We start from the raw sequence: 22,463 nt of genomic DNA, 5'->3' as shown, positions 1-22,463 counted from the left end.
AATTATCACTTTCAAGACCTAACTAATGTTTAATCCCTATAATGTAGTTGTATATCTTTTCATTTTACTATGCATGCACGTTGCTAACAAAAACTCAAATGATTAGGTACGGGAAGTTTATTAATTTATATAATTAATGTGGTGAATGGTTTATCATATAAATATTGAAATTTTTTATTTTTTAAATTTTCACTTTTTTAATTGTTTCCTCTAAAAAAGGCACCCCATCCCTTGTCGTCCTCAAAATGCATCACCTGTTAACATCCCCCAATCTTGGTAGAGTGTAGCCTTTTAGTGTTATAATCTGCAAGATATTTGTAACAAATGAAAGTTTTATTGTGGCACTTTTCCCCATTCATTTTGAACCCATCTTGATAAATAGTTGTGAGGGCAATGGCCTAGATTGTATATGAGATACTTTTGCATAAAAATTGGCATTTTCCTTATACTTTGATTTAACAAAACTCCACATATCCCAAAGATCCAAATCCAATCTTTAGATTCTTCCATTCTGTCTTTAGTGATCCATTTGCTCAATACTAAAAAAACGTGTCATTTTAGGTGCCAAACTCCCAAAATCAAATTCAAACATGGGTTCAAGCTTAAAAATGCGGTTTTAAGCCCCGAATTTCTAAAATCAAATTCAAATATGGATCCAAGTTAACTCCCATTACCCATTGACTTGAGTGAAAAATATTCTAACTTGCACGTTAAGGTGTGAATAAAAACAACAAACCCTGATTCAATTATGCAATCCAAAAATCAACTCATAACATTATAGGCTGGCATCACAATCATTACAAGAGCGTGTAGAGCAACATAGCATCAACATCTACATTGATAAGGACAAATGAGGCATCTGCAGCTATTCACATGCCTTTCGACTTGTTGAAAATCAATATATTGATTCGTGGACTTGACCAAAACAATGGGAAACAAGTTGCCTAACTCTGCTCACAGAACAAGTTCCAATTGTGCTTATCGGCGCCATGTTTAGATATTAGAGGCAAACACAATTCTAAAGATTCAATACAGTAGGTTCAAAACCACATAAAGATGTTGAATCTACACAAGGTTCTAGGCCACAAATTTGGGGATCAAATCCACAGCTGCAGGATTGACTTAGTGAAAGAAAATCGAGTTTACAGTTCATCTGGACTCACATAGTGCAATTCTGATTTCTGGGCACAGACAACTCAGAACATCATATACAACATCAAGTCCTAGTGTTAAGTACACATCCTCTTTGACAATTTTTAACACAAATTTATGAACATGTTCGTGTAGTATTTTTGACTCAACTCAAATATCTAGGTTCATCTATTTGTTCCTTCTATGAGGTTGATTAATCTAGATTATTATAATGGTTGGTTTTACTTCCTTACAACATTGAACCACTCGATTTAACTGAGCTCACCTTGGCATTTGATACAAAAGATAACTCCTACATAACTGCAATACTTCTGAAATAAAAATAAATTGTCAGTCAATAATGCACACCCTTTCTAATCCCACTAATAAATTTGGCACACAGTAACGTCCATTCCTTATGCTCTACCAGAAAATGGAAAAATTGTTTTCAATTTGTCTAGATCTCTACCTTGTTGAACAACCTTCAATTAGAGGAAGTGTGATCAAGCAACATGTTTGTACAAAGTGATGTCATTCATAAAATCTATGACAAACTATCAAAATGTTTCTAATCTTAGACTCCCACATAAAATTGTCTCAAGTCAATCAAAACACATGTAGGTGATTAACGTGCTGCAAGGTAAACAAAATAATATTGTAGGCTAATCTATACACTGATCAAATTTCGATTTCTTGATGGCTTTAAACTGAGTTCAGACTGCTTTGCATTAGAAATACTATATTTTGACAAGGCACTAATGTTTTTAAAAAAGGTTTCTACAATAAGTAGCAGAGAACCTCAGAACTAAAATAACTGCAAACACTTCTACTAATTGATCTATTAATGAGTTTTGTAGCAGACCCACGGGAATAGGGTGCACTCAACCATCTCTCAGCTCTCCCATCCATGTGCAAGTTCAAGCTGGACCAACAAGAACCCCTTGAGTTGAACCTTCTTTGCGCTCTCCCTCTTTTACGGTCTCATCATCTCCTTTCCTGATCTTGATCTTATATTTAGCCTCATAGTCCATGATCTCTTTTTTCTTCCTCTGCAATGACTCAGTGAGTCTAGAAATTACTTCCTGCAGACCTTCTTTATTCCTCTGTACAGCAGGCAAAACCTCAGCAATTGTCCTCTTTACTAGGACCCCACCTATCATACGGTAACAGTGTCTGGATGGATCCAAAGGTTGAATTGCTCCAATAACTAGTGAGTGCTCGCTCAATTCCATCTCCAACTCTGTAATCTTAGAATGGAGTTGATTGAGTTCTGATCGCAATATACTCCACTGATTAGCAACTGCTTGCTCGTTGATAGGTTCCTCACTACTTGCTGTAGCTCGATCTGCCATTTCTGCTACAAAAGACCAAGTCAAATATAATCCCTGCAGATACTGGAAATAAAGACCAATTCAAAATTAGAAAAGAAATGCACAAGGCAGAAGAGAACAAGAGACTAACAATGTTTCTAAGATTAGAGCGGGCACTAAATAAGTATATTTCAGCCTTCAGGACAATTATTACTACATCTCAAGAGTGTATTCATTGTTATAAGACCGTCTTGAAAATTCATATATCACAGCAGATTCTAAAATTTACTATTTATAATGGAATGATTTCCAAACTTATACAGTTGCAAAAACATTTTTCTTCTTCGGTTATGGTAGAGTCTAAAGCGATACATATTACGAGCATTCAGTCACTCCACATTTAATTTCACCAAAGCTCTACCATTAAGAGCTCAATTTTAATTCCTACACATAAAACCAATCCAATCTTTATAGTTATTCATTATCTTTAAAGATCTCGCTATAATTCCCCAAAAACTGTTAATGCATGGTAGCTTATGCAAGATAAGATCTTCCTAAACCTTCCTTGTTCTGTTATTTACATGCTTCATGTCAGATTTATATTGCATATGATTATCGGATTGTACAAACATCACTTATCATTATGCTATCGGGCTAACAACCCGATAGCATATTAATGTCAATTATTAATTGGCATTAATAAGCTATCGGGGTATTAACCCGATAGCATATTAAATGCTATAAGTCATCGGGTTATTAGCCGATACATACTTGCTATCGGGTGCATAACCATTGGCACCGGTTCACATCTGTTATCAGGGGTAATTATATCGGGCATATTTGTTATCGGGTTTAATGAATACACCGCTTCATTTGGAATTAACATTAGTTAACAACTGCACCGGTTGGATTACATACATCGTGCACTTTGAATCATCGGTGTTTATATGAACGGATTCATTACATTGATCAGTCATTATATTATGATATTACAATATGCTATCGGGTGTTTTGAACCGATAATCAGCATTGTGTTAATGGTATAATTACAAAGGCACCGATCAATGGGTGCATTGATCGGTCATGCCTAAAAGGCATGACCGGTCAATACACCAATTGACCGGTTGCCTAAATGATATATATGCCAATTGAATTCATTTGGAGTAGACATAGAAAATATTAAATGATCTCTCTCCTTCAGACCTGCAGATAAAATCAGAATTATCAGACATTGACATAATTCCTCATATCCATTTATAGCATACATAGTTCATAACTTGTTCTTTAATTGAAATTGAAATAACTTTACATGGTATCAGAGCCAAGGTAATCGAACCTAAGGCTATTCAATTTTGATAAAATTCAAGGACTAAGTTACAAACTACATCACATTTCCATAATGGCCAACGCTATCAGATTCGAAGATAGACTCGGAGGTAGCGAAGATTTTTCAGCTTGGAAGTTTAGAATCAAAATGATTTTAAGAGAAAACAAAGTTGATTCATATGTCCAAACTGAAAGTGCACAACCAGAAGATGAAACCGAGAAATCCACATGGATCGAGGGAAATGATAAGGCCATTAAAATAATAGTGGATGGGGTAAGAAATAATATAATGCCCATCATTAGAAAGCAGGAGACGGCTTATAAAATGTTCAAGGCACTTGAAAAGACATTTGAGATATCAAATGCAAGTCGTACTCTAGCACTAAAACGAGAAATAAATCATATCACCATGAACAAAGGGGAGACAATCAACGCCTACTTCATGCGGATATCGGTTCTAAAAGATGAACTTGCAACTCTGGACTACGAGATCCGAGGCAAAGAACTAACACTCATTGCTTTAGATGGGTTGCCTAATGGATGGAGCACATTCGTCCAAGGCATCAGTGCAAGGTCTAAATATCCTAAGTTTGAGAGACTAAGAGATGACTGTCTACAAGAAGAATCCCGATTGAACAAGGTAGGAATAAAACAGAAGAATATAGATGAAGACTTGCAAGTCCTAAATACAAACATCAATAAAAAATACAAAAAGAAGCAATTCAGGAAAAGAAAAGCTAAACAAGGCAAGAACATTTCTAAGAAAGACCTATCACATGTTCAATGTTATAGGTGTGACAAATTCGGACACTATGTTGCAAACTGTCCGGAGAAAGGGAAGCAAGCCACATTTGCAAAAGTGAAGAAATCTAGAAAAGAAAATGACTCCGAGAACTATGTCCTCTACTCAGCACTTACAAGCCATACTTCAAACAAATCTAACTCATGGGTGATCAACAGTGGTTCATCCAGACACATCACCGGCTTTAGAGAAATACTAGACTCCATGATAGAGAAAGATGATGAGGAAGTAACCATCGGAGACGATTCTTCACATCCAGTCAGAGGAATTGGAACCTGCACCATCAAACTGAAGTCAGGCATGTCACTACAACTTGAAGAAGTACTATATGTTCTAGGCATCAAAAGAAATCTAATCTCCATATCAGCACTAGAAGATCAAGGATACAGAGTGACCTTCATGGAAAACAAGGTGTTGGCTTGGCCAAAGAGATCCTCCATCAAAGACGCTAAGGTCATTGGTCGAAGACAAGGTTATTTGTATGAGCTATGTATAGAGCCCAATCTAACATTGATCCATGAAGCAACTAATGCAAATGAAGTATGGCACAGGAGATTAGGTCATCTGAATTATAGAGCTTTGTCAACCGTGGGAAACCTTGTCACAGGTCTACCTAAGTTGAAGCAATATCATTCAGAGGCATGCAAAGGGTGTGCCTTAGGTAAAAATACCAAAAATGCATTTCAGAATAGTACTAGGAAAACTAGCAAAGTTTTGGAGTTAATTCATTCTGATGTATGTGGACCTATGTCCGTACCCTCGCTAGGGGGATTTTTGTACTATGTAATTTTTGTTGATGACTACTCTAGGAAGACACGGATCTACTTTCTGAAATATAAAGAATCAGAAGAGATCCTAAGTAGGTTCAAAGAGTTTAAAACATTAACAGAAAATCTCTCTGAAAACAAAATTAAAACCTTAAGAACTGACAATGGGGGGGAATACACATCAGAACTATTTAAAGACTTTTGTAAAAATTCTGGGATTAAGAGGGAGTTGACAATACCTTATAATCCACAACAAAATGGAGTAGCTGAAAGGAAAAATAGGACCATAGTAGAAGCTGCCAAAGCCATGATACTAGATCAAAATCTAAACTTGAACCTTTGGGCAGAAGCAACTAACACTGCTGTGTACATACAAAATAGATGTCCTCATTCACACCTTGAAGATAAAACTCCTGAGGAAGTCTTTACCAAGACAAAACCAGATATCAGCCATCTTAGGATATTTGGGTGTCCGGTCTATATTCATGTACCTAAAGAGAAAAGACTAAAACTAGAACCCTCTGAAAAAAGGGGAATACTTGTAGGATACAGTGAAACTTCTAAAGCCTACAGAATCTATGTACAAGGACAGAGAAATATTGAACTCAGTAGGGATGTAATCTTCGAAGAAGATTTAGCCTTCAAAAGGGCCCAAAATACAATAGAACCTGAAATTCATAATCCTACTCCTAACCTAGAAGAAGAACCTACTCCTGAGCTTCAGAGGGAGTATCTTGAGGAAACTATAAGTGAAACACAAGACCCACCTATAGATAATCGCAAGAAAAGACCACTATGGGCCACCAAAACTATAGTAGAAGCTCAGAAGTTCGCTGCTCCTTCAGGAACCTTCAGGGAAAGCAAGAGGCCTAATAAATTCATCAACTATGTTGCAATTATGAATGATCTATCTAAAGCTGAACCTAACAATGTTTCAGATGCACTCAAACATCAAGTATGGATAGATGCCATGACTGAAGAATATCAGTCCATTATGAAGAATGATGTTTGGGAGATTGTTCCTAGGCCAACCAAGAAGTCTGTCGTGTCTTCTAAATGGTTGTTTAAAATCAAGCATGCTACAGATGGCAGTATTGAAAAACACAAGGCCAGATTTGTAGCTAGAGGGTTCTCACAGAAGGAAGGAATAGATTACGAAGAAACATTTGCACCTGTTGCCAAGTACACATCAGTAAGAGTTGTCCTAGCCATTGCAGCAGCAAAGGGGTGGAAGGTACATCAGATGGATGTTAAGACAGCATTCCTAAATGGCGAGATCGTGGAAGAAGTCTACTTAGAGCAACCTGAAGGGTTTGAAATTCATGATGCAAAGTCTCATGTGTGTAGACTCAAGAAAGCTCTTTATGGGCTCAAACAGGCTCCCAGAGTTTGGTATGAAAGAATTGACACCTATCTCTCAAAGCTGGGTTTCTCTAAGAATGATGCAGATCCTAATCTCTATCTCAAAAGAAATAAAGGTGATATGTTAATATTAATTTTATATGTTGATGACTTATTAATTACAGGAGATAATCACCTAATAGATCAATGCAAGAAAGATCTATCCACAGAATTTGATATGAAAGACTTGGGGCTTCTTCATTACTTCCTAGGATTGGAAGTATGGTAGAATTCTGATAATATTGTACTGAACCAAGGGAAGTACACCTTGGACATATTGACAAGATTTAGAATGCTAAACTGCAGACCCATGACCTCTCCTATGGAAACCAACTTCCATAAACTTAAAGAAGCAGCAACAGAATCAAGACCTACTGACCCCACTCAATACAGGCAGATGATTGGGTCCCTGATGTATCTAGTAAATACAAGGCCAGATATCTGCTATGCTGTTAATGCCTTAAGTCAGTTCATGTGTGAACCTAAGGAGATACACCTGGTTGCAGTAAAGCATATAATGAGATATCTACAAGGTACCCTAAAGCTTGGTCTTAAATATGAAAAGGTTGACATAGATCTACATGGATTTACAGATTCAGATTGGGCTGGCAATGTGACTGACAGAAAGAGCACTTCAGGGTGCTGCTTCAATTTAGGGTCAGCCATGATATCCTGGATCAGCAGAAAACAATCTTCAGTAGCTCAGAGTTCCACAGAGACTGAATATATTGCAGCTTCAATGGCTGCCCGAGAAGCAGTATGGCTAAGGAAATTGCTCATGGGATTATTTGGAGAACCTATGAAACCTACAGTCATTCAGTGTGATAATCAAAGCTGTATAAAACTTTCTATAAATCCAGTATTTCATGACAGGTCCAAACATATTGAGATCCCATATCACTATGTACGAGATATGGTTGACAGGAATGTGATAAAGTTAGAATATGTGTGTACAGGAGATCAGACTGCAGATATTCTAACCAAACCACTTTCTAGAGTGAAGGTTGATCACTTCAGAAAGGGTTTAGGTATGATAGAAAGGTAATCTGCTTTGTAATCTATACTTACATATATTTAAGATGTTTAATGTGTAAACTTCTTTGTCATGTCTGGACTATCTCTTGGCTTCTTGCCACCTGTGTTCATATCTAAGAGGTGACGATCTCTTAGACACTGAACACTTGTATATAGACATCATAAGGTGACGATCTTATGATAGTCAAACCAGTAATCATGTTGGATCACTGGTAAGTCATGGATGTGTCATGACTATGTTGTGATACAACATTTGTACAAATGTTATTGCATTATCACAATTTGGATATAATGAGAAGTTAAACACTTCTCATATGGTTATCCTTGTATTGCGTGTTAAGCAATACTGATATCACGTGTAGGTGATATCTCAACCATTGATCATGATTGGATCTCTGGTAAGTCATGGATTTGCCATGACTATGTTGTGATAAACATTTATAAATGTTATTGCACTTATCACAACTTGGATATGATGAGAAACTAACCTTTCTCATAGACTTATCCTTAAGTATTGCATGTTAGGCAATACTAATGTCACGTGTTAGGTGATATCTTGATGAATCTTACAGATCACATGTTTTGATGATTTCTCACATGATCAGGTGATGATTCTCTTACTTTTATCACATGTTAAAATAATACTTTATGTCACATGCTCAGGTGATGTTCTTCTATTTTGTATCATATGTCTTGATGGTACTTCTCATGTATAAATGATTTTTTGCTGACTGACATTATCTTAGTTATGAAAAGGAAATGTGATGCAGGTTGCCTTATCTATCTTCCAAAGCTAAGAGGGAGTGTTAATGCATGGTAGCTTATGCAAGATAAGATCTTCCTAAACCTTCCTTGTTCTGTTATTTACATGCTTCATGTCAGATTTATATTGCATATGATTATCGGATTGTACAAACATCACTTATCATTATGCTATCGGGCTAACAACCCGATAGCATATTAATGTCAATTATTAATTGGCATTAATATGCTATCGGGGTATTAACCCGATAGCATATTAAATGCTATAAGTCATCGGGTTATTAGCCGATACATACTTGCTATCGAGTGCATAACCATTGGCACCGGTTCACATCTGTTATCAGGGGTAATTATATCGGGCATATTTGTTATCGGGTTTAATGAATACACCGCTTCATTTGGAATTAACATTAGTTAACAACTGCACCGGTTGGATTACATACATCGTGCACTTTGAATCATCGGTGTTTATATGAACCGATTCATTACATTGATCAGTCATTATATTATGATATTACAATATGCTATTGGGTGTTTTGAACCGATAATCAGCATTGTGTTAATGGTATAATTACAAAGGCACCGATCAATGGGTGCATTGATCGGTCATGCCTAAAAGGCATGACCGGTCAATACACCAATTGACCGGTTGCCTAAATGATATATATGCCAATTGAATTCATTTGGAGTAGACATAGAAAATATTAAATGATCTCTCTCCTTCAGACCTGCAGATAAAATCAGAATTATCAGACATTGACATAATTCCTCATATCCATTTATAGCATACATAGTTCATAACTTGTTCTTTAATTGAAATTGAAATAACTTTACAAAAACACCTGGGTGAATTTCCCCCCTCCCCCTCCTCCCCTACCCACCCAACAATAACAATGGCATCTACCTCTTAGGGCGGTAAGGCCCCTACCATTCTAAGGGCCAGAGGCAAATCCGTTTTGAACTTCCAATTTTTTAAGCTCTCTTATCCGGTGATCCTTAATATTGAGCCTCAACTGTATACTCTTTGAGGTTTTCTTGCTAGCAACAACATGTTCTTCCTTTTAACTTCAGATCAATTGCAATGAATGATCATTCACAAACTGTGTAAGAGATTCATTTTCTATTTAAACACAGAAACATTTGCGAGACCTAAGCCCCTACTATTCTAAGGGCAAGAGGCAAATCGGTTTTGAACTTCCAATTTTTTAAGCTCTCTTATCCAGTGATCCTTAAATATTGGGCCTCAACTGTATACTCTTTAAGGTTTTCTTGCTAGCAACAACATGTTCTTCCTTTTAACTTCAGATGAATTGCAATGAATGATCATTCACAAACTGTGTAAGAGATTCATTTTCCAGTTAAACAAGGAAACGTTTGCAGTCTCATTCATTAGATTTAGTCATTTTTTATTTCGGAAGTTGTGAAATATTAAAAGCGAGTGACAGAATTAAGCTTTACAACTAAGCAGCCAACCTTTCAAGACTCCAAAAATGACATTTGATGATTGAGTTCCTTCAGCTCTAGTGATTTTTCTGTCACCCCATTAATTTCAAAGCACATTACAAAACATATTGAAAACAAAATCCTGAGCAATTGATTTGATATTGTGCCTTTGAACCTAAATGGATTTCCTACTAGCATAGAAGTGTTATTTTCCTTTGAATTTCAGATGTTGATTGTGAAATTCATCCATCACAAACTGTGTCAGAGCTTAATTTCAAATTCAAGTTAGAAACCTTTGTAGTCCCAACAATTACTTCCAAACTCAGTTTGTCTTTCTAAATTTGTTATACGTGAAAGTCTTTATTAGAATTTAGAGTTATGCTATATAAGTAAAATATTAACCTTTCAAAGATCCAATCATGATAATTGGTAATGGATTTCCTTCTTGAAATCCGTTAATTTCTGTGTAGTCTCATAAATCATTCAAAGCATGTTGCAGAACACAATGAAAACCAAATCATAAGCAAGAAATGTGAATAACTGATGGGACCAATATTAGACTAATGAAATGCTTGAGCATGTGACTTAAAGCTGCCACTTGATCCATCTGCCCATTAGAAACATTATAAAAATACAAATATGAAAGTCATATATGTTGGCATATGTGTAGAGTTTGATGACATGATGATATTGTATGTTGTCATTGATGTCAATATGCTGAAGTATGAACCGGCATATTGAAGAAAGCAAACTGGCAAGAAGAACCGGTATGATGGTATGAAGTGAACTAATATGATGATGTGAACCGGTATATGCGAAATGGTGAACTGGTATGTTGGAATGTGAACCGGTATCAGGGTTTCATTTGATATGACTACCGGTTGGTAATCTCAGCTTCAGGGTTTCCGATTGATGCATTTCAAGTCTGTGTGATTCGACCGACGACATCCTGTGATGAGTTAGCATTGAAATGAAGATCAGATCATGTTGCCACGTCAGCCTTGTGCGCGTGAAGGATTTCCTTGAGGATCTTGCATGAAGAAGATTGATCCTATCTACCTCGGGAATGTGCGAAGTCTCAGTAAATGGTGGAGAGTGCGTGATGGGTTATCAACTTCCAGAAGCAGCAAAGAACGAACAATGGAGAACGTCTTGAGATTTGTTCAAGATTGTTTTACACTATGCAATGTGCTTGAACGGTCAAGATTGGACTGACTGTATTGATAACCTAGATGCTTAGGGTTTTAGGTTCTGGCTACCGACCTAATTGTTGTCTATAAGGTCGATGATGTTTTGCATTGTGAAGTTGTTGGCAAATGGTTGTGTGTGTATCCAAGTGAAGAGATACTTGATTCTTGCCAAACCGGTGCACTGAGTTAAGATCTGCAGAGTGTGATTGCAGATGTGAAGGAACTAAAGTGGATCTGCCTTGGCATTTAGTGTTGTTATCAGATCAGTGTTTTACCTGTTGATTTCTAACCATTTCAGCAGTTAGAAAATCCCTTAACCGGGTAGCTTTAACAGGCTTTTTGTAAATCCTTTAACAGGGTGACTCAAAATCATTGAGTTCTTCAAATCCTCTTGCGAGATAACCTTTAACAGAGTTCTAACCTTTAACCGGGTATTTAGCCATCCCTTAACCGAGTGATCCCTAGCAGGATCGGTTCCTAGCAAAACCTATTGTAAAGTCTCGTTGTGACGTATTCACACGTCGCCCCATTGCAAATGGGGACCCCTACTTTTTTGCTTTCTGGGGTTTGCTTTCAAGGTTTTTAGGGTTTGTCTGTTAGCCTTTGCATGCTGAGTGTTGCCAGGGGGATCACTAGGATGGCAGGCTCTACTTGAGCCAGGGTGAGTCCACAGGGCCCCAGAATTAAGGTTTCTTTGAGAGTCTTCCTTAGGGCCTGGTTTTTCTCTTGTTGCTAATTGTGTCTTGCTTGGTGAGTGAGTATCATCCTTGAAGGTCTGAGTTACGTCAAATTGGTGAGTGATGAAGTCTGGAATGTCATCCTGATCTTCAAATACCCTGAAATTTGGCTAGTCTGGAATGTCTTCCTGATCCTGAAATTTGACTAAGTCTGGAAAACTGAAGAATCCTCCAAAAACTAGATTTTGCATTATAACTCTTGGAGGTCCGAAACCACTCTCAAACATCCTGACAGTATATATGGAATATAACTTAAAGTATAAGAAAGAAGAAAGATATAAGGAAATGTCACTTATACATAAATGTTATATTCCATACATGAATCCTGACGGAGAGACCAAAATGTCAAATTTCGCTCCTGACCCTTCCAAAGGGTCCAAAGCAAATTTCGCTTCTGACCCTTCCAAAGGGTCCAGAGCGAAATTCTCCATAAGACATTCTACATTGCCCAAAGTCATGAACTAGCTCATTCCCAAGCATTTGTGAAGGCAAAACACTTATTTGGAGTGAAGAAATGTGAAAATGAAGTCAGGATTTGAGCCCAAGGATGATTTTCGCTCCTAACCCTTCCAAAGGGTCCAGAGCGAAATTCCAAGAAGACACCTATTCTTCACCTTGTTTGCACTAAAAGTCTTGTTCCTTAGACATGTGGTGAAGGTTTTGATATGTTCTTGCCTAAGAAGTGTTTGAAAGCATTAAAAAATGAAGATTATGAACCAAGACATGAAGAAGATTTTGAGGCATAGTTGATAAAGTTTTGATGCATGTTTGCCTTAGAGAGGAGGTTGGGACTTTGAAATGGCAAAAATACACCTGGGAGGAGAATTTCGCTCCTAACCCTTCCAAAGGGTCCAAAGCGAAATCCTCCATTTAGCCTTCTTTTGGCTTTAAAGACCTAGTTTGACCTTGCTTGGAGCCAGTTGGATGGTGGGTTGTCTTGATTGCGATAGGAGGAAGTTGAATTGATAAAGTTTGAAGGAGAATGAGATGAACCTAGGTGAGAAACTAGCCAAGAATAGGGATTTCGCTCCTGACCCTTCCAAAGGGTCCAGAGCGAAATTCCCCTTAAACCTCAATTTCTCACTTGTCAAGACCAAATTCCTAGTTTCTAAGGCATGCTTGGAGGTGTTTTGAAATGTTCTAGCCTTAGGGGGTGATTAGAGTTGGGAAAGATGAAGGATTCTAGCCTAAAACAAGATTTTCGCTCCTAACCCTTCCAAAGGGTCCAGAGCGAAATTCTTGAAAACACTCATTTTCCCTTTAGCCAAAGTTGGGACCAAGATGGAGATGCAAGGAGAGTAGTCTATGTTTGCCCCCCAGAGAAGATTGAAGAAGGAAAGATGAGCAATCAAGCCCAAAACATGATTTTTCGCTCCTGACCCTTCCAAAGGGTCCAGAGCAAAAATCTACCTAGAACCCATTTCATTCTTTGTTTGACCAAATCTTGATATCCAAGGAATGTTGAAAGGAAGAATGGGCATGTTTTTGCCTTTGGGAATGTTTGAAAGCGTTGAAGAGTGAGGGTTTTAGCCTAGAGGGTGAATTTCGCTCCTAACCCTTCCAAAGGGTCCAGAGCGAAATTCCTTACAAACCTATTTTTTTGACCTTGCTTAGGCTTAAAACTTTGTTCCTTGGATGAGAAATGATGAAACTTATCTTGTAAGGAAGAGTGAGATTGAAAAGATGAAGAATCAAGTCAAGAATGAGAAATTCGCTCCTGACACTTCCAAAGGGTCCAGAGCGAATTTTCTCAAAACCACCTTTTTTCCCAATTTTGTGCCAAGCCTAGTGCAGACTAAGGTGAATTCAAGAAGGAGAAGTCCTTAGGAATGACTTCAAATTGCCAATGATTATCAAATTTGAAGGAATTGAGCCAAATAGTGAATTTCGCTCCTAACCCTTCCAAAGGGTCCAGAGCGAAATTCCTAAAATCACTTATTTTCCTTGCAAAATCAAGTCAAACTTGGGTTTTTATAGCTAGGATGATTGAGAAGTGTTTTCTTGCCTTTTGAGGTTGATTCAAGTTCAAAGGATGGAGGAAGAAGCCTAAAACAAGATTTTCGCTCCTGACCCTTCCAAAGGGTCCAGAGCGAAAACCCTAAAATCCACCTTTTTCTCCAAAATTTGAGTGAAGTCAGGCCTAGACCTAGGTGAGAAAAGCTCTTTGGATTGCCTTGGAAAGACTCTTGATCACCAAAAATGCAAATTTTGAGCTAAAACTTGAAAATCGCTCCTGACCCTTCCAAAGGGTCCAAAGCGAAATTCTAGATAGGTCTTGTCCCTGGCTATGTTTTTGAGCGAATTTTCCTTTTTTGGCCTTGTGAGGATCAAACAAATGTTGCCAAGTTGAGAAGTGGATTCAAAATGAGGGAGTCTAGATGAGTTGAAGTGAAGAAAATGAAATTGAATGTGGATAAGCAAGCAAAAGGTGAATTTCGCTCCTGACCCTTCCAAAGGGTCCAGAGCGAAATTCTTCAAATCCACTATTTCGCTCCTGACCCTTCCAAAGGGTCCAGGGCGAAATCCTCAATTTCACCTAACTTGCTCATGATAAAAGTCAAAGCATGGATCCCTAGGCTTTGGAGGAAAGAAAGCTATCATATGTTTGCCTTGGGAAGAATTTTGGAGTAAACAAATCCTAGAATGCAAAATTCGCTCCTGAACCTTCCAGAGGGTCCAAAGCGAAATCTTTTGAAACTCCTATTTTTCACCTTGTTTGGGCCAGGCAATGACTTGATCTTGGTGGAGTAATGTTGAGAATGAGATCTGATTGAGCAACTTTGTCAAAATTCGCTCGTGACCCTTCCAAAGGGTCCAGAGCGAAATTTTTATAAGGCTTGTCCCTGGAGAGGATATTGAGCTAAATTCCATTTTGATGTCTTCCCATTAATGATTTAAGGTGGAAAATGTTATATTGAAATGAATATGTCATATGTGTTTAATCATCCTTTGGTTTATTTTGCAGATGGGAGGAGACCAAGCCAGGACAAGGACGACCTATTCCAGTCCATCCTCATCAAGGACATCCCAAAAGCATAAAGGTGGACTCAAGGTGTTTTGAAACATTGAAAGACTACAAGTGTTTAAGAAATTGCCAAAACTTTCACTTCACCACACTAAGGAACCACATGATGACAAAGAAAGGAGCTGCCAGCACTTCAGGGCAAGATATGCTACTGGAGAAGGAAGACTTGACAATAAGGAAGCCTCATCAAGCACTTGGGAGTAAAAGAGGTACACCATTCATCAAATTGAGACAGAGAAGAGGATCAACCAAGTCACAAGCATTAGACAAGGTGGCCTCCCAATCATCATTCCTTCGGTTGGATTGGTCAACCTCAACATGACCAGATTCAATGTACCTAATTTACCGGAGGCGGCACAAACTTCGATGTACCTACCCCGGCTTCTTATTGGTCCTCACCCTTGGAATGTAATTTTCTCATTGGCTAGAGGAAGTTTGTTGTAACAAACCCTAATTAGGTTTTTTATCTTGTAATCCTAGCCATTGATTCTAAATCAATCAGAGCCGTCTGTTTGTAAAGGGCTCCCTATATAAAGCCTTGGCTCCTCATTTGTAAAGGTTAATAGCTAGTTAATAGACAATAGTTGGTTAATAGAGAATAGATAGTAGTGAATAGTTAGAGAGTAGGAAATAGTTAGAGTAGAGTAGAAAGAGAAGGCAAAGATTGTTGCCAAGATGTTGTTGTAAAGGACTTGTAAACTTCATTGAAGAAATGGTGAATTCTATGGGTCTATTCAACAATTTGCATGGTCTCTATACTTCTCAAATTTGATTTCATGTTATTAGATGAGTGGAAGAAATGTGTATGATCGATGGTGAAATATGTATATCCATACTACTAGCAGTTTGTTGATTGCAGACTTGCCTTGTGTAGTCAACTGAAATCATTCAGCTTAAGCTTAACTTCAATTGTCGCTTCTTCATTGATATGCATCAGCGTGATGGTGTCCATGCTTGTAGCGGTGATCTAAACATCATAAAGCTTTCCTCAAAAGATCGCACTAACCTTGTGGAGATGGTCCTGGGATGTCAAAGCAAGACTTAGTTAGAATTTCATCAAAGGTCATTCATTGCTCTTACATTCTTAGTGTTAGAATTAGATCCTTCCCTCGCCCTTATCCTTTTTTTCCCCTTTTTTTCAAAATCTAGGACCAATAAAATCTCACATTCCAACAATATCCAAAGCAAATCAGACGTTCAGGTCGTCAAACATAAGTCCCCTTGTGATTCCAGCAAAATCACATCGTACCGCAAAGAGCTTATCCACACATAGAGAACCTACATACAAGAACCTTGGAGTTGCCTCGATTGATCCTTTGGCAAGATCTTCAACAGTCGAGAAACTTTGTTCAAGAGAGGATAAGGTGCCTTTAGGTATTTTATTCTGTGTTTGGTCGTGTACAAAAGACACATCAACAAGTCCTTAACTGGACTAGGCTCCTAACAGAGCGGACTTCAGAAGAGTTCAAAGAACAACTTGTGGGTATTCATCCCCACCATGGTTTTTCCCAATTGGGTTTCCACATGAAAAATAAGTATGTTATGTGTGATGCTTTTTCATGAGGTGTCTTAGTGTTTTTTGTTAAGTGGTAAAGCATGCTGATCCAGTGGTCATTATATTTTTGATGATGTATTACTTGTTTAAGCATATGGGTGAAGTGGAAATGAGTTATTAGGTTTTGTGAAGATCTAAGTGTTACCGGTTTATGTGTTTCACAGTCTCGCTGTGTTTTCTCGGTAGTGCCCTAATTTAGATTGGTGATACTGTTTACCAGTTAGTGCAGTCTTTGCAGTCAAAGTGGTATAAGGAAGTTTTTGTCTATACTGATTCACCCGCCCCCCCCCCCCCTCTCAGTATCTGTTGAGTATTTACTGTTCATCATTATTCATCAATATATTGGGTCACATCAATGTTTTCATCATTCCCAGCTTAAGCATGGGCCAACCCAATGCACAAATATACAAAGAGAGTTTCCTTAACTGAAGGAAATAATGGTTGAAAGGCATTGTTGCAAGAGAACCGATGCTCACACACAGGCATTTTGCCAAAAGTTCCTCAAAGTGATAGCAGATCTCAGAAAGATACATCTTGTAGAAGAAAAAAAATGTTATCATAAAGCAGAATCTATTGTACAAATGTAAAGCTTCATGCAACAGCAGAAAATCAATAAAAGCTTGATCACAGAATGGAGTCCCTAATGTTAAAGAAAACCATGGAAAAGGAATACAAGCATATCATTATGGATGAAAAGAGACTGACTTAGGTAGCGTCAAAAGGGGCAGAGCTTTCCCACATGAAAATAGCTTCACAGTTCTTTTTTCAGGAGAATTTTATGCAAATTTAGTTGATTATAGTTTAAATTTTAAAATTGCAAGTTAAAGACCTGCCTAGAAGCTGCCATATGCTTAAGATCACCGTATTGAAACTCAACAAATACTACCATATCATGAGCCAAGGAAATGGTTGCAACTCTGCAGTATCAACTCCTGTTGAGTCACTAGTAAGACAGCAGGCCTTGCATTTCACAAGTCTGACCAATTACGAAAACAAAAATGCATAGGAAAAACATCCTTCAAACATGTAAGAACAAAATGAAGGCATAAAGTGACTTTTTCCTGCTCATTTCACTGACCCATGCTGATTTTCCACTCTTACTGAAAACTTATTGTTGCTGATAGTTCATATGAAAGATGAAATGTCCCACCCTGCTCTGGATATTTTTTTCGAGTTTGTCTTGCTGAAATTTTTTTTGTGTTTTTACAATCTCTGAACTTTTTTTGATATTTTTGCATGTAATGGAAAATGAATGCTGGAAAATAAAATTCAACAACTCCTAATACTAAAGATAAATAACTTCACCAAACCCACAATTATTATTTGCATCAAATTAAAATACTGAGCATACCCCAGTCCAAACACCTAGGGTTGCCAGGCAACACAACACCCCAAATGTCCAGCTAGAAAGATTAATATGCTGATTAAAGATGGACAGCTGCTGATCAAGACTGGTACGGCCTGACTAGGGTCTGAATCTGATTTGAAATGGCATTCCCAACCCCCATGTTGGCCCTAGGAAAGGTACGGCCTGATTTGGAGATGGTACGGCCAGCAATGTGAACCTCCAACACCTCCAAAATCTGCAATTTAAACTTTTCAATCTGCTCTCTTCCAATCTCTTGAAAACCTGATCAAACTTTGATAAATTGAATCCAATGAAGCACAATTATAACCTCTGAATGAATTATCAAATTGCATGCTCTTAGGTGATCTTCCACACTTGCAAATACTGTTCTCTTTGAGGGATTTTGTCCTCAAAAAGCTATGGTTTTCACAAACCAACAAACCCTTGCTTCAGCTCTCCACATGAAATTTGCACAAACAAGTATACAAAAAAACTCTAAAATGAGCTTTTTATATCTCCCCCAAAGCCCATGTCCCACTTGGCTTTTTAATCATTTTAAATCATTTGCTTTTTGATGTTTTAAAACTCCATAGTTGGCGCCCCTTTATGGCTTTTAATTAATCACTTTATGAGATTAATATATTTAAAACTTTTAACCCTTATAACCCCTTTCTCATAAAGTCATTTAATATATTTAATAATATTAAAGTCAATGCTTAGTAAGACTTAATAAATTAAATTAAATCATTAAACTCCAATAAATGCCAATAACAATTCATGAGACTAATCCTACCAACTTTCTAGATATAGTCATGATGCTCACTGATCATCCTGTGACTTACTATAAATAGTAAGTATGATCCAAGCGTTCCAGTGACTAACTAAAAATAGTATGTGTATTAAAGAGCCTTAAATGATCTCAGGAAGGCATACCACAAATAAACCGGGGCACTGAGCTGAAGAATACCAAGATAAGCACCAAAAGGTCAACTGAAGGGGCCATAGAACACCCAGGGTCTCCTAATCACCATTTTAGCATACAAGGACCAAAGTCATAGGCTAACCTCTAGAAATAGCTGGCACTTAAAAAGGGGACATTACAAAAGAATTGAATACAGTTTGATTCATGGGACTTCACAGTATGGGAGGGCATAATAAGAGTTTATTATTCAATTTATCATTTTTACAAGCATTTGGAAGAGGTAAAGATTGTAATTATTTTGTTTGTTCTTCTCTTATTTCTTTCAAAATTTTCAAGTTCCTTCCTTCTCTCATTCTTTCTCCCATCTTGTTGCTTGTTCTCCTTCATAATTTCTATTTTTTTCTGTTTCTGGAACCTAAAATTCATAGTTTAAAAAAAAAACTAGATTTTCCCTCTTCTATCATTAGTTTTTTCCTTTTTACTATATAATGCACGTTTTTATTTGAAATGTTGGTGCCAAAAGCAAAATACAGTCGGTGCAAGCATAACCTTCCAATAATGAAGAAAGGGTGTGTCTTTAGCAACTATGTAATATCCCTACATAAATATTGATATATAATCAATTATCTTATTTCTCATCTTATTAATTTATTTCTTATATAACCAATTTCTATCTTATATTCTTATATAATCAATATCTAAATATTAATTTATCAACAATGTTTAATTTTTAATATTAATTTAATAATCAATAATAATTAATATTAAATAATATAATAAATAAATCCCAAGTATTGAAGTGCTGTTTGAAAAGGCACGATTCCATTAATTCTTAGCAACAGCTTATTAAGAAACTCGTGATGACGGAAGGGGGTGCAAGGAAAGGGTGTTGACTAAGAGCCACGTCCTTGCACACAAGACCATTGAAAAGGGTTATAAGGACAGGATTCCCAGGGGGAAGAAGGCATCGAATGATAAGGAAAGAAAATAGAGATCGGTGGATATAAGCAGATTGTTGTATCTTGCTGCCATCGGTATGTTTTATTCATAAATTGTTCTGCAGTTATATATTTATAATAATGTCTGAAAAAAATATATATATATATATATATGTCTTGATTAGAAAAAATAATAATATTAGATTGTAAATCAGAAAGAAGTCTTAAGGTAATAAACATTAAGAAGAATATGTATATACTATTCATTCTTGCTACTATTATCAGTATTTATGAAGACGGGATGAGGTGTTCCAAAGAGGGGCAGTCTAAATCCAAGCAATAGGTTAAGTCCCAAGATAGGGTGGGGATCAGTGACCCATAAGCCTTGAGGGTATAGACCCAAGATAGGTAAGGGCTTGGATCTGTAAACTTTGAGGGAACCTATTGTAGTTGGTCTCTAAGCGCTTTGGTAACATACATAGACCCTTCTCCCTTAAAACTGAAGTAGTAGCAGGGTTTGATATCTATATTAAGAACTATGAATAATGAATTTAATAATCTAATGAGTAAGATAAATAAGCACTAGGGGACATTACAAACTATGTACCAGTGTCAGAGAGAGAAAATATGGTACAAGTAATCACTAACAATGCACAAAAATTATGTTCTCATCAATAAGATATTAAAGGAGAAGCACCCTGCTAATTTTTGGACTTTACATTTGGACTATCTCATTGATCAGATGCTAAAGGATATTTGCAAAATGGAGTCAGTCGAACCAAATGTGTAACATAGGCATGATATTTGAAAATACATAGACAATCATGATTGACTCCTCTTTGACGAGGGAGTTTGAATTAGAACAAGGAATTGTCCCACCAACTTTAACTTAATTTACAGTGTCTTTTGCCACCTTGCAGTCCATGTTAGAAACAAAGCTTTTTTGAATTGATTGTTAGCTAACGAGAAATGGAACCAGTCTTAATACTCAAAAACCATTGTAAGGTTGACTTTGTAAAGTTGATATTAAATTCTGTATATTATTTGATTTTAGCAAAAGAAATTGTCAATGTATATCTTTTTAAGTTCTTGCTTTGCTTTATTTATTATTATTTTCCTCATTTGGGTAATAATGTTTACTTTTTTGTTTTTTAACGATTGCAAAGGCATTGGTTACTCTCCTTGTAGTCAAAGAAAATCACACAATGAGCTATATCTAAGACGGCATGGACAGAGCCAAGTAGTAAATTAAAGGTTACTATGGCAAAGTGGAGTGAGTCCATGTAACTACCAATTTGGAATATCATAAATTGATGGTCATTAAAATATCTTCATAGGCCAATTCATGTTTGTGTGTACTTTTTGAACCTGATCTATAGTTCCTTGAGATATTTGAGGTTAGCAAGGAGGTTATGAACTGTCTACAGTAGCATGGATATGAATGAAATTGAGATCTAAACAAGCAATAAGGGATCACTTTTTCTATGACATTTGCAAGGTAGCTAGGAAAGGCTTTAAACAAAGTACAAATTGTTAGACTTTTCAAAATTACATACTTCTTAGATTTCAAATTTTAAGAATTCTTGTTATTGAATATTCAATTTTGTTATTTTCTAATTGTAGTCTTAAACAAATTATTTTTAACTTTTACATGAATGGTGGGAAAAATTTGTGCCTTTCTCTTGACAAATCTTTAGAAGATTGTTATTTGTGTCTTTAAGGTATGAGTGCAATTGAAGTATGTTTGAGCACATTCACTCCAAAAGGCACAACTAGCAGTCAATGGAAAGGATAAATAAACTTCTATTTATCTCTTGAAACATATGACTCTAACATAAGAAGATTATAGGGGCTGGTGAAGACTTAATCCCCATCAATCTGGGAGTATGATTCAAAATCAAAACTGACCACCAAGGACAATTTAACCCCATAACTATGAAGGACTATGCATGAGTCGAACATATTGATTGTGAGACAAAGCTTGTCACACCAAGGATAGAGGCAAGATGAGTAGAGGTGTAAGGGTGAGGGAGAATGAGTGAACCCTTACAACTAGAGATAAACATAGAGTGAAGCATGATACTATCAATATCTCTAATTCTGGTAGAATGAAACCCATACAACTACATAGAAACATAGAGCTTTTTGTTATCCCTAATTCCAATGCTCCATGATTTTACTCAAAGCACCATATAGAGCATCTTGGAGCAAGTGGTGTTGGAAAGAGTCATGAAGGCTCCTCTAAAACTTGGATTAGCCTTTTATTTAAATGTTTTTGTGTCGATTCCATGACCATGGATATATAGCTCCATGTTTTTTTTATTTAACAAAAAGAAAATAGTTTTATGTATATAAAACCAAATCTTTTTTCACGTCAGCTATTTAATTTTCAATTTTGAATAGTTGAAACCACATTATTTACAAGTACTTGCTTCTAGGTGTACACTTGTGGATGGTAAATGTAATTGATTACTTGTGTGTTTACTTAATTGATTACTTGTGTGTTTACTTTATGTTGGTTTTCTATAGAGAGCATACCAATTTAAAACAATTCGCCCTAAAATTGCTATTTTGTTCTTTAAAAATTGCCAAGTTTTGGTCGTGTTTTATCCTTGAGACTGACTCTAAGTACAGTCTTTGATAAATAATATATATATTAAAGGAAAAGAAGGCAGCCTTTTATAAGAAACCGTAGTGTTGACGTGCGTTTTGTGACCACGCACCACACAAAATAAAGTTTTCCAACAGTCACTTTATCCTCTCTTGATCAA

At 36.7% G+C, this 22,463-nt stretch overlaps 1 protein-coding gene across 2 annotated transcripts in view; it reads right to left on the bottom strand.

The window, feature by feature from the left end:
- Positions 1-1,686: 1,686 nt before the first annotated feature.
- LOC131039143 (prefoldin subunit 2) overlaps positions 1,687-22,463 on the bottom strand; it is a 92,215-nt gene continuing 71,438 nt past the window's right edge. The window contains exon 2 of one of the 2 annotated variants that reach the window (XM_057971814.2): positions 1,687-2,485. In XM_057971814.2, the coding sequence (XP_057827797.1) occupies positions 2,049-2,483 (435 nt within the window). In that variant the 5' untranslated portion in view covers positions 2,484-2,485 and the 3' untranslated portion in view covers positions 1,687-2,048. Of the gene's footprint in view, positions 2,526-22,463 lie in introns of both variants that reach the window. The other variant, XM_057971813.2, reaches the window with a different exon arrangement.

Source organism: Cryptomeria japonica, chromosome 10 (assembly GCF_030272615.1).
Source record: "Cryptomeria japonica chromosome 10, Sugi_1.0, whole genome shotgun sequence".
NCBI classification, from domain to species: Eukaryota; Viridiplantae; Streptophyta; class Pinopsida; order Cupressales; family Cupressaceae; genus Cryptomeria; species Cryptomeria japonica.
Note: the sequence above shows the minus strand (reverse complement) of the source record. Positions and strands in the feature narration are given on the sequence as shown.